The sequence below is a fragment of the Anthonomus grandis genome, chromosome 16 (assembly GCF_022605725.1).
Source record: "Anthonomus grandis grandis chromosome 16, icAntGran1.3, whole genome shotgun sequence".
NCBI classification, from domain to species: Eukaryota; Metazoa; Arthropoda; class Insecta; order Coleoptera; family Curculionidae; genus Anthonomus; species Anthonomus grandis.
In genome coordinates, this window is record NC_065561.1 from 21,020,626 (window position 1) to 21,033,318 (window position 12,693).

General features: G+C 33.9%; 4 protein-coding genes and 1 long non-coding RNA gene across 5 annotated transcripts; 2 read left to right on the forward strand and 3 right to left on the reverse strand.

Annotated features, from left to right (window-relative positions):
* Nucleotides 1–3,726: 3,726 nt before the first annotated feature.
* LOC126745971 (pro-resilin-like) lies at nt 3,727–5,203 on the reverse strand. The gene is made up of 2 exons (XM_050454027.1): nt 5,195–5,203; nt 3,727–5,085 (listed from the first exon to the last, which is right to left on the reverse strand). The coding sequence occupies exons 1-2, from the start codon at nt 5,201–5,203 to the stop codon at nt 3,727–3,729; spliced, it is 1,368 nt and encodes a 455-aa protein (XP_050309984.1).
* Nucleotides 5,204–6,447: 1,244 nt separating this feature from the next.
* On the forward strand, nt 6,448–8,633 carry LOC126745972 (proline-rich protein HaeIII subfamily 1-like). The gene is made up of 2 exons (XM_050454028.1): nt 6,448–6,462; nt 7,572–8,633. Exons 1-2 carry the CDS (start codon nt 6,448–6,450, stop codon nt 8,631–8,633), a joined length of 1,077 nt encoding a protein of 358 aa, XP_050309985.1.
* Nucleotides 8,634–8,695: 62 nt separating this feature from the next.
* Nucleotides 8,696–10,418, reverse strand: LOC126746008 (nuclear cap-binding protein subunit 2-like). The gene is made up of 4 exons (XM_050454095.1): nt 10,217–10,418; nt 9,118–9,335; nt 8,965–9,067; nt 8,696–8,911 (listed from the first exon to the last, which is right to left on the reverse strand). The coding sequence occupies exons 1-4, from the start codon at nt 10,274–10,276 to the stop codon at nt 8,810–8,812; spliced, it is 483 nt and encodes a 160-aa protein (XP_050310052.1). The 5' UTR covers nt 10,277–10,418; the 3' UTR covers nt 8,696–8,809.
* Nucleotides 10,419–10,472: 54 nt separating this feature from the next.
* On the forward strand, nt 10,473–10,925 carry LOC126746019 (uncharacterized). Its single transcript, XR_007663775.1, has 3 exons — nt 10,473–10,638; nt 10,695–10,748; nt 10,808–10,925. It is a non-coding gene; the product is annotated as an uncharacterized LOC126746019 (long non-coding RNA).
* Nucleotides 10,877–11,650, reverse strand: LOC126746007 (ER membrane protein complex subunit 4-like). The gene is made up of 2 exons (XM_050454094.1): nt 11,483–11,650; nt 10,877–11,405 (listed from the first exon to the last, which is right to left on the reverse strand). The coding sequence occupies exons 1-2, from the start codon at nt 11,533–11,535 to the stop codon at nt 10,943–10,945; spliced, it is 516 nt and encodes a 171-aa protein (XP_050310051.1). The 5' UTR covers nt 11,536–11,650; the 3' UTR covers nt 10,877–10,942.
* Nucleotides 11,651–12,693: the final 1,043 nt, after the last annotated feature.

Genomic DNA, 12,693 nt, shown 5'->3' on the forward strand with positions numbered 1-12,693 from the left:
TATTGGTAGGACAGCAAGTGTATCCACTATATCAGAGTTTTTAGATTTATAATAGATTTAACACGAGTCATGTGTTCCTGAACTCATTTATTTAAGAAGTAGTTTTTTTTTGGAGAATGCAATTCTATGTAAATAGAATTGCAATTTTTACAATTTATTTACTAAATCCGTGGTTTCGAAGGGTCTCTTTAGTCTATCGAAGTTTTTTTTAAATTATGGAAGAAGAAAACCGCCATTTGGTACAAGATATGGTAGAAAATGAAAAATACTCCTTTGGATTTTTTTTCCAGTAGAATGTGTGAAGAAAAATGCTTTTTTTAAGTTTTCCAGGGCAAAATTGTTTTACATTATTCGTGGCATTTGGATCAATAAAACACTCGACTTTTTAAGAGGTTTTCATAATTCTTTTAAGCAATTGTAGAGGCATTTCTGATTCTATGCATAAAACATCGTTTTGAGTGACAACTTCTTAAGCTACAACATTTTTTTCCCTCAAAAATTGAATTTCTATCCTTGATTACTCAAAAACCACTTGAGCTATCTTAATAGGGTTTTCACTAAAAATTCAAGAAATTCCTAATAAATAATTTCTCATGTGAAGAATTCTTTGAGTTAACCTGAGATTTACATAGAGTGAGCTAAAGTGGAAATTCCAAGAATGAGTTTCACAATTTATGTCAACGCACTCGTGAGTATAACTCGGCAAATTTTTAAGGGATTTTCATAATTTTTTTAGGAGAGGGTTGAGGGATTTCTGAGGCCGAATTCTGTGCATAAAACATCCTTTTAAGTGAACAATTGCTTAGCCTATAGCATATGAGGTGTGTATATAAAGTATTCAAAGTTTTGAATAAAATTGAAAGAGCGAATTCAAGGGACATGTTAAGTAAATGAATAAAAACTCTTTTTTTTTTATTATTATTATTATTATTAGAATGTTGATGCAGTATACTTAAAAATGGCGACAAACAATATAGGTATAAAAAGAAATCTGAAATAGCACAAGAGGGTCTTTAAATTTCTTGTTCAACTGCCTTTGAGAGATAAAACATTCTTCCTGGAAGTTGAATATCCAGAAAGTGCCTGGAAAAATGTAAATATTTTTCAGGAATGATCCATAAAGAACATATAAGTTAGTGGTACAAGAAGAAATCAGAAATATTCCCATAGGATTGGGATTAGAATAGTCCAAGAAGATCTTTAAATTTCTTGCTCAACTGCCTGGACGAAAAAAAAACATTCTTCCAGGCAGTTGAATATCCAGAAAAGTGTCTGGAAAATTTTGAATATTTTTCAGGAATGATCCATAAAGAATATATAGTTAGTGGTACAAGAAGAAATCAGAAATATCCCCATAGGATTGGGATTAGAATAGCCCAAGAAGGTTTTTAATATTCTTGCTCAACTGCCTGGACGAAAAAAAAACATTCTTCCAGGCAGTTGAATACCCAGAAAAGTGCTTGGAAAAATTTGAATATTTTTTAGCAATGATCCATAAAGAATATATAGTTAGTGGTACAAGAAGAAATCAGAAATATTCCCATAGGATTGGTATTAGAATAGCCCAAGAAGGTCTTTAAATTTCTTACTCAACTGCCTGGACAAAAAAAAACATTCTTCCAGGCAGTTGAATATCCAGAAAAAAACCTGGAAAATTTTGAATATTTTTCAGGAATGATCCATGAAGAATATATAGTTAGTGGTACAAGTAGAAATCAGAAATATTCCCATAGGATTGGGATTAGAATACCCCAAGAAGGTCTTTAAATTTCTTGCTCAGCTGCCTGGACAAAAAAAACATTCTTCCAGGCAGTTGAATATCCAGAAAAAAACCTGGAAAATTTTGACTATTTTTCAGGAATGATCCATAAAGAATATATAGTTAGTGGTACAAGAAGAAATCAGAAATATTTCCATAGGATTGGGATTAGAATAGTCCAAGAAGATCTTTAAATTTCTTGCTCAACTGCCTGGACGAAAAAAAAGCATTCTTCCAGGCAGTTGAATATCCAGAAAAGTGTCTGGAAAATTTTGAATATTTTTCAGGAATGATCCATAAAGAACATATAGTTAGTGGTACAAGTAGAAATCAGAAATATTCTCATAGGATTGGGATTAGATTAGCCCAAGAAGGTCTTTAAATTTCTTGCTCAACTGCCTGGAAGAAAAAAACATTCTTCCAGGCAGTTGAATATCCAGAAAAAAACCTGGAAAATGTTGAATATTTTTCAGGAATGATCCATAAAGAATATATAGTTAGTGGTACAAGAAGAAATCAGAAATATTCCCATAGGATTGGTATTAGAATAGCCCAAGAAGGCCTTTAAATTTCTTGCTCAACTGCCTGGACGAAAAAAAAACATTCTTCCAGGCAGTTGAATATCCAGAAAAAAACCTGGAAAATTTTGAATATTTTTCAGGAATGATCCATAAAGAACATACAGGCAGTGGTACAAAAAGAAATCAGAAATATTTCCGTTATATTGAGGTTCAAAAAAAGGTTTTTACATTTCTTGTTCAATTGCCTGGAAGAAAAAAAAACATTCTTCCAGGCAGTCGAATATCCAGAAAAGTCCCTGAATAAATTTTCAAGAATCATCCATCAAAGATGTATACCACTGCAGTGGTACACCTGCACCTCAATCCAGTAGGATTGAGGTAGATAATTGATTAGGTTGATTAAAATAGTCCAAGAGAGTCATTCTTGTTCCACTGCCTGGAGGAACAAAAACCTTCTTCCAGAAAAGTGCCTGGAAAAAAATAAATATTTTTTAGGACACTATTTCAAACGCCTGGAAAAAAATTAAATTTTTCTATCATGGACTGCCTGGAAAAGAGCATAGAAACTGGCCATATATCTCAATGTTGGTAAACAAGCTACTGTATCTCAGGACTAATCCTGTCTGGAATTGACATTTAATGTTTCTCTTCCAGGCAGTTGAAGGAGAACCATTAAGGCTATATTATAAGAACTCATTAAGTTATCGAAGGGTACTTGGGGCACTTGAGGGTTGAATTGATTAAAAAATCAGCTTATAAGGATACAAAACTGTAGGAAAATGACTGCCTAAACTAAATCATTGTTTTATTCCAGACAGTTAAGGTCGAGTTATAGTTTGAGGGTTTCAAACGTCCAAAAATCATGCTAATGGATTATTTATTCCAGGCACTTGGGCTCGGTTGAATTTTAAAGGCAAAAAAGGATGTCTGGAATAAATTATTGCTTTATTCCAGGCAAGTGTTCCAAGACAACCTCCAATTTTGTGTTTGTTGTAAGTTTGATTTATTTAAAAACTACCTATGAATTTACTTGGTGGAACACTTAAAGGAATTGAAAATGCATTATCTGTGATCAGCATATATTCAAGAAAGTTAGCAAGTTCTATGGAGTTTTTGATTGAGTAGGAACTAGTAAAATCAGTATTCTGTTTTAAAACATAGCTGTGAATTAAATTAGGTTTATATTTATCTTTTTGTAATTTCCCTTTTCTTTCATAATTTAGATTGATCTTCATCAAACATGCTTTCATACTTACTGCTGAGTCAGCTTCAAACATTATCATTGTATCGTCTGCAAAGAAAGAAATCATTTCCTCTGCATGAGTGTAAGAGAAAAAAAAGATCCGGCAAATTATTAGTAGTATTTCGCAAAAATTCATTACACATTTTTGTTTATTTCATTTACTCGCCATAAATAAATTTACAATATGCAAATCACATTATTAATTAACTCCTATACTGAGCGGGCACGCCGTAGGTACTATGCGGCACCACTGGAACTCCATAAGCTACTTGAGGTGTCCTGGGTACTCCTGAAGGAGTTCCATAAGTTTGCACAGGAACAGTTTCTGGAGCAACTACTACTTGAGGAATACGAAGAGCTTTTGATGGTACACCATATTCGGCAACAGGTGTTCCATAAGTTTCTTCTGGGGCACCATATTGGGTAAGTGGGGCCTCTGGGAGAACATTCCTGTCTTGAGCAGGAGAACCATATGTTTCTGCCGGAGCAGCAACTGCTGGAGCAACCTCCACGTGAGGAATAACGTACTCATAGTTGGACACGACGACTTTAGGGGCTTCTGGGGGAACACCATATTCAGAAGCGGGTGTACCATAAGTTTCTACTGGGGCTTCTGGGAGCACATTCTGTTCCTGAGCAGGAGAACCATATGCTTTAGCCGGGGCAGCGACCTCTACCGGAGGAACCCCATATTCAGCAGTTGGAGACCCATATTGGTTATCTGGAAGTAGATTCTTATTCTGAGCAGGAGAACCATACGTTTCTGCCGGAGCAGCAACTACTGGAGCCACTTGTACATGGGGAATAACATATTCGTAGTTGGTAACGACAGCTTTTGGGGCTTCTGGAGGAACACCATATTCAGCAGCAGGAGTACTATAAGTTTCTACTGGAGCACCATATTCGTTAGCTGGAGTTTGTGGGAGAAGACTGTTATTATCCTGAGCGGGAGAACCATATGCTTCTGCCGGTACAAGAACTTTTACTTGGGGAATTCCATATTCAGTATTTGGAGTCCCATAAGTGTCAACTGGAGCTTCTGGGAGCAAATTCTTGTCCTGAGCAGGAGAACCATATGCTTCTGCCGGAACAGCAACTACCGGAGCAACCTCTGCGTGAGGAATAACGTACTCGTAAGTGGAAACGACAGCTTTGGGGGCTTCTGATGAGGGAACACCATATTCAGCAGCAGGAGTGCCGTAAGTTTCTACTGGGGCACCATATTCATTAACTGGAGCATGTGGGAGAACTGTGTTTTCCTGAGCGGGGGCGCCATAGGTTTCTACTGGAGCAGCCTGTGCCTGAGGAATAACGTAGTCATAGTTGGAAACGATAGTTTTAGGAGCTTCTGAAGGTACACCATATTCATTATTCGGAGGAGCACCATATGTTTCTACAGGAATAACGACCTTTGGAACCTCCACAAGTTTTCCTGGGTACGGGAAAGATGCAACTTGTATAGGAAGAACCGCTCTTGGGACACCGTATTCCGAGTGAGGTACGAATGCATCTGGAGTAGGAAGTCCATGGCATATTGCCAGGCTAAGGCCGATGATTAGTAGCTAAAATTGAAAATATTATTAGTTCTTTATTTTATAAATTGGAAAGACTTAGAGCGTCAATTAATCATAAGTGGAAATCATTAAGAATAGATATCAAAGTAGATCTTACCTGTTTCATGTTGCTGTGACAAAGAACTTTTAACTTATGAATGATCTAATGAGACTATCTCTTTATATATATTAATACATGTCCGTGATGCTAATTTTTCTTTAATGGGATCTAAATTGGGTAGTTTTTGAAAGTATCCATATTGAAGGGAATATCTCAAGGCAGTCAAGTGAATGAAAGTAAATTAATTTTAAGTTAAAGAGATTTTTGGCTTTAAACGGAAATAAGAGACGAATTGCTATTTATGAAACTCGTTCAAATTCTTAAGAAATTTTGAACACATAAATAACTGTAATTTCTTAACCATGCATATTTATATACGCTAATCAATCAGTGCAAACAAATCTGAATATTAATAATTTGGTTCTATAAATGTTTAGAGGCAGGAGATTAAAATGACACCATTGCTTAACCCATATTAAATGTTCTGCTACAATTTCCATTAATGTTTCAGGATCTTTATTCTTTAGGAGTCCATAGAATGGTGATGTCATATGCATAAATTGTGAAACGAATCTTATATCCAAAAGTATATGTCATAGATATAGAAATAAGTTAAAATAAGGCAAAGCACGGAATCGTGAGAAACTCCATGATCTATTGGTAACTGTTTTCAAAGAAACATTAATCGCAAATACAAGAGAGGAGACAAATTTTAACAATTATAAATAAAATACTATCAGGGTGCTTATTCTTAACCGTAAGAAAAACACTTTTTACTACCATGTAAGTACATCTGTCTAAATGCAGTAAAAGGATTCATAAAAGCTAATAAAGGATCGATTTATTAAAGAAAATTGTAAAGCTGCGAAAAGGAACATAAAGAGTTAATTAAATATATACTAAAAACCAACATTTTCGATAGAAGATTTTAAGTGCTAGTAATCCTGTATTATGTGCATGGAACATAATTAACAATTTATAAAAAAAAAATTAAAGAAAGAGCAGACTTCAATCACAATACTTGATGAGGAATATAAGTCGAAAAAATGAAAAGTATGAGTTCTTTTACCTAATACAAAGTAAGCTAAAGTAGAAGAAATCATGTAAATTTGATGAAATGCCTAGTGCCATTCTTCATTAAGGGCTGCTTGTAACTGACTGCTGCTGTTACTTACAAAATTATACACCTCCATAAAAAAAACAGTAAACATCTTATGGAAAATTATAGGCCTGTAACCAGCTTTTTCAAAAATTCTTAAATACACTGACCACGTATTTGATGGAAAATCAAATAATTGGGGCACACCAACATGATTTTCAGACAAGTAAGTCCACACATTCTCCCCTGTCTGAGGCCCAGTTACTGTGATAATATGATAGAAAAGGTACACAAGAGATTCTCGTGATATTTGCATTGTAGGAAACACAGTATATGAATGTTAAACAAGTTTGATTAAAAAGCGGATTCTAAACATGTTCTTTCACGTATGGGTCAAATTAGGTCCCAAGAATAATTTAAAAATAAAAAAATCCTCTTCTTGTTGTAACAATGTAATTTAGATTTATTTGCAAGTATTATTAGAGGTGTAAAAAGTTAAATTCTGTTGACTTGCTTTATATTTAATGTGATGGCTGTTTTGATAGGTGTGTTTTAAGTCATTTTTATTGTAATTAAATATCTTTAATCTTTTCATTTAGTTGCCTAACTATAATTGTATTGATACAGTAAGCACTCCTACATTTAACTACTGTTTTGGTGTTTGTATGAGAAATAAATAAAAAGTGAAATTGTTTAGAAATAGGTATCACTTGAACAACAATTATAGAGAATTTAAATAAGAACAAAAAGCATATTTAACTTTTATCGTATCTTCTGCATAAGTTTGCAAAAAATACTTGCACAACTTTGCCATTAGGTTATTGTATAACTAAGTTTGGGTATGTCATTGCAAGGTCCACATACCTTTTAATTGAACCAAAATTCCTCTTAATGCAAATTTGTTGAAAAAACCCTACAGGTTTTCAACACGATAATAATGAAAAAATTAGGGTAATTAAAAGGTACTTCTTTCGCTATACTATCGCTTGGAATTATATAAATACTTATCAGGTATGCACTAGAAAGTTAGTATAGAGTTGTAAATCGTACGTTTTTAACATTAATACAAAATGGTAAGAAAATTTGAGAAAAATACCAATTAATTTTAAAGTCTTTTGTATTTTCAGATATTTTACTACGAACCCCTAGATATTTTTTACAAACTTCAATAATATGAATTATTGGGGTTCTTATATTATCAATATTAATCACCTTATATATAATTTAAATCGAGCCAAAAAATACCTTTTTAATTAAATGTCTACAGCATATTTCACACTGAAATCAATGGTACCTCTTTTTGCCAAATATTAACCATAATATCTTTTGTTTCAGATGTTCCATACCTTGGTAATTTTAACCACAGTAGGCACCATACTCGCAGACTACCCTGGTCCGTCAAGGTGGCCCTATCCCGCTGCAGAAGCAAAATTCATAATTCCTGTACCTGGAATTCAACAACCTTTAAGGCCTCCTTCTTATCAGTCCGAAGAGTCTAGAGTTACTACTCCGAACGGTCTGAATCTACCAAAGGAACAAAAAGTTGAAACAGTACAAGGACCATATACAGCTACAGAACCAAAAATTGAAATAACACAGAAACCCATGCCTGTCCAAGAACTCATCAAAGTTGAAATACTCCAAGGACCTTATCCAGCTGCCGAACCAAAAATTGAAATAACACAAAGACCAATTTTCGTTCAAGAACCCAAGGCTGAAGTACCACAAGGTCCTTATCCCGCTCCAGAACCAAAAATTGAAATACCACAAGGACCATATCCTCCTGCAGAGCCAAAAATTGAAATAATGCAAAAGCCCATTCCTGTCCAAGAACCCATCAAGGTTCAAATACCCCAAGGACCTTATCCTGCTGCAGAGCCTAAAATTGAAGTTATTACAGAAGGTCCTTATCGCGCTCCAGAACCAAAAACTGAACTTAAACCACAGAAACCCAAGGTTGAAATACCACAAGGTCCTTATCCAGCTCCAGAGCCAAAAACTGAAATACGACAAGGACCATATCCTGCTGCAGAGCCTAAAATTGAAGTTATTACACAAGGTCCGTACCCTGCTGCAGAACCAAGGACTGAAATACCCCAAGGACCTTATCCAGCTCCAGAGCCAAAAACTGAAATACCACAAGAACCATATCCTGCTGCAGAGCCTAAAATTGAAGTTATTACAGAAGGTCCTTATCCTGCTCCAGAACCAAAGACTGAAATACCCCAAGGACCTTATCCAGCTCCAGAACCCAAGGTTGAAACACCACAAGGACCATATCCTCCTGCAGAGCCAAAAACTGAACTTAAACTACAGAAACCCAAGGTTGAAGTACACTTGAACAAACATCCCACATATCCTTATCCGGCAGCAGAACCCTTGGATAATAGAATATAAAGTGTACATTGACTTTTAACTGTTTGTTATATTATGTTACAAGAAAAATAAAACCCTTTAAATATATTTACAATATTTATTTGACATATTAGAAAAACTTACCAATTACTGCTTACAAATAAAATACAACTGATAAAACCTTATTTCTTAATTAAAAATTGGACATTATTTTGTGTTTATCGAAGAAAACCTGGTACTTCAGTACCAATTTTTTGTTGAATTAATTTACCATAACCTCCTCTACCTGCGTCATAATCAGTTCTATATTCATCACGAACCTGCAAGAATTCTCTTTAAGTAAAAAAAAACCAAGTAATCGATGAAAATGTACCTGTCCTCCAGTTTTCCCTCTTCCATATTGCCTTCCTTCAATAAATCCTGCGTCCCAGTCAGTTCGAACAATCCTATCGTCCAGTCTGGTTCCATTTATATACCTGAGAGATATTTCATAAATGCTTAATCTAAGATTCATACAGTAAGTTACCTTAAACAGTTCTCAGCGTCAAGTCTTGTATAATACTCCACGAAACAGAAACCGCAAGGGGTTTTCTTGTACTTGTCTAACCCCATAATAATCCTGCGAACTTCTCCACATTTCGAGAACAATTCGTAGATCTGTTCTTCTGTAGTGTAAAATGACAAGTTTCCAACATATAAGGTTGTCGATAACTTCAATAGTTTGTCTTGTTCGGCCCTTGTACCCTATAAAACAAAGATATTGAAAAGATTTTCTAAAAGGGCAGCTTCTAAAGTGTTCTGATCAACACTTAATTAATAAAACTAAGTTTATGTGTTTCTAAAGTTATATGGAGACTTAATGTGTAACTTTTTTAAGCATGATTTAGCTCCAGATTAAAAGCAAGGTAAATTAATACTTTTCTTATAAAGTTGATTCTTAAACTAGCAAATCTAAGTCTTGACAACTATAAAAGTTTCCATTTAATAATTTTTGGATTTTAAGGAAACTTTGCAAATGAAAGTCTTCTTAATCTGTCAATGCTGATTTTATTAATTTATAATAAGCAGTTTCCAAGAAACTTAACCTTTCATAGAGCCATGAATTCTCTAAGGTTAAACTTCCTTCTAGGACTAATGGGTCTAAAAGTTTTGATATCTACATTGGACTTTAAAGAAACTTTGTAGAAGTTAAGTGCATTTAATGTAGCTCTAGCAAGTTGTTCACCTCTTAATAACATATTAAACAAATGCAACAAAATGATCCAAAGCTATGATGTAGATATCTTTAATAGAAATATAGTATGCCTCAATGATTAATGCTCTGTGATTTTTCTTTTTATAGTTTTTACTTTTAAATGTTATTTGTACAGTTTGTTTTTATGTTACTTCTTTTTTATACAATAACTAGTGTTAGATATAGTGAGTATAAATAAATAAATAGATACAGTCTTATATATCGACATCAAAACCGGTAGAAGAAGGGTTCAATGGGACAGGGAAGTTTTCAAACTGCATGAAAAGTTTCCAAAAGCCAATACATTACTTGCAATTAAATTTGAGTTTTATGACCGGATTTTTGCAATAAATGGGCTAAATTATGTTTAATTAAACTGAAAATAACATACCTTAAAATGTTGGTCTCGATAAGAGCTCAAGTCCACAGATGGGGAAGTTATGCTAACCATTTTTTCAGGTGATAATCTAAAGTGAAGTCGGTATCTAATAAGAGCTTTTAGGCCTTAATTCAAATAATTAGTAAAAATTGAAAAAACTTTTACCACAAGACACAAGAGAAATTAACAATCCAAACAAACGTAATAAAATAAATTGTCAAAATTGACATTAATTTCTGTCAAACGGTTGTCATATTTGACAGATACCTAACCTAACTTTTAATTGACAGAAATCAGCTGACAAAGATTTTTCCTATAAACCCTCATTATTTAATTTACTAGTTCCAATAAAACAAATACTTTACAGGGTTTGGTGTATTCCCTTTTACAATTAGATCATTATATATAAAAGCATAGATATGGTGAGGGGGATGGTAAGCCTATAGCAATTAAAATAAATTGTATTTAGTAACATACATATTTTCTTTAGTTCACATTCTTTGTTGGCGTTTATGCAGGAATTTACATAAGCCAGAATTATAATGTAAGTAATCAACACCCATTTAATATGTCCAACTTACTTACAAAATACTTCTTTTTTAGGTACCCAGAGTCGATGATCCACAGGCCCTTTTAGACAAAATAAAAGACTTTGCCGACAAGCATAGGAAATCCTAATAAACCTTTTTATTGTTTAGTTATTAAATAAACCATAAGTGTATTTACAGTGTTTTAAACTTAATGCAACAAAACTCCTCCTCCCAAATACTCATTCCTCAAAGGTGGCTCCACAAAAGCCAACCAATCGCTGGCATGGGTCGGCAACAAGCCCATACTGTGACACTTATAAAGTGCCAAAGCCATATTAACCAAATTTCCAAACACATAAACAATCATTTGCAATATAGCATTCGACGTTTCCATCATCTTAAACGTACTCTTTGTTGCCCATATTGCTTGTACGGGTCTCATCAGTAACATACCGACCATCATGATGGGGAATATTGAAATCGAGTTTCCTGCCATATAAGAAATGAAGAGGTTCATGGGCACTTGCTTGATCGGAGCGAGGGCCAAGTCCCATGATTTTTTAGTTATTAGGCGAGAGACATCAGTTTTTTTGGAAACTTCTGTATTGACACTGATTGCCGCAGAAGAATAGGCTGGTGGGGAGGGTAAAGGTTCTGCAGGAGGTCTGGTTCTAAAACAAAATCAGAATAATATAATTAATTGGGCTAAATAGTTTTAAAGATTGGGGTCTAATAGGATTATACTAACTTGATGTTTTCAAGGCTCCACTTTTGTCTACGATTGATGGGTTTTGAGGACATGACTTTTCAAGGAATTAAATAAATAAATAAATAGTTTGGTTTTGGCAAAGTAAAATACAATAATATGCAAACTGTACAAATGTTATTGACTTTTTCACGTTGACACTATTGACAGCAGGTTTTATTAAGGCATATTCAAACTGGCAAATTGTAATTACCGAACATCATAGAACTATATAAAGTTTGTAGTTTATAGGTATATCAATACCTTCACTGTAGAGTAGAGAACAGACCTGTAGCAGTAGAGTTCACGTTATTATCCTCTTCGTAGTTTATGACCTTCATTTGCGAGGCCGGTATATTGAAGAAATATTTGGGTAAGACGTTCCAGGATTGTTTGTTTTAAGATAACAAATTGCAAGCTTGTCCTGAGTTCTTAGATCTCCTAATTTCTGTTATAATATGTATATAAATAGTTCTCTAGAAGGTTATATAGAAGAACGGCTTTAACGAGCCAATAAGAGTGCAAAAATGGGTTTAAGTGCTTGGCATAAAATCGAAAGATTTCTTTAAATGTCTGGATTAAAATTCGAAATTGTCCAAATGCCTGGAATATATAAGAAATTACTCCACGTGTTTCACGTAAAAAAAACTTTCCGGGTTTTTGTTCATCGAATTATAATATGCTTCCAAAGCAATGGTTTTCAAATTTCCAGTATTTATGAACTTTAACCTACATCAATTTGTATTTATATAATTTCAGGCAGTAAGGTAATTGATTCTTTATTAGTTAGTACAGGCAGGTGAACTGTGGACTAATTTTAGGCAGCAGAATGCTTTTATTATTCCAGGCACTTGAGTCAAAAAATACATTAGATTGGATGCAATTTAATGGATACAGTTTAGCTTTTATTCATCAAAAGTTGCTAGTTTTATGTGTTTTTTTTTTAACGTATAAATATTATAATTTTACCCACAGCTTTTATCACATAAATAATTAATTTCTTTTTCTAGGCAGTTGAGTTATGAACTCTTTTTCCCAAATTTTAGGCAGCCACATTTTTTCATTGTTCCAGGCACATAAGTTATAAAAAAATCAGTTTGAGAAGGACGTTTTGGAAATGGTGGTCGAATAAGCAGCAACATTTTTTTTTACTTAACATATTAAAGGTACCGACATTGTGCTGTTTGTTTATATTGGAAACGTGTGCTTAAATT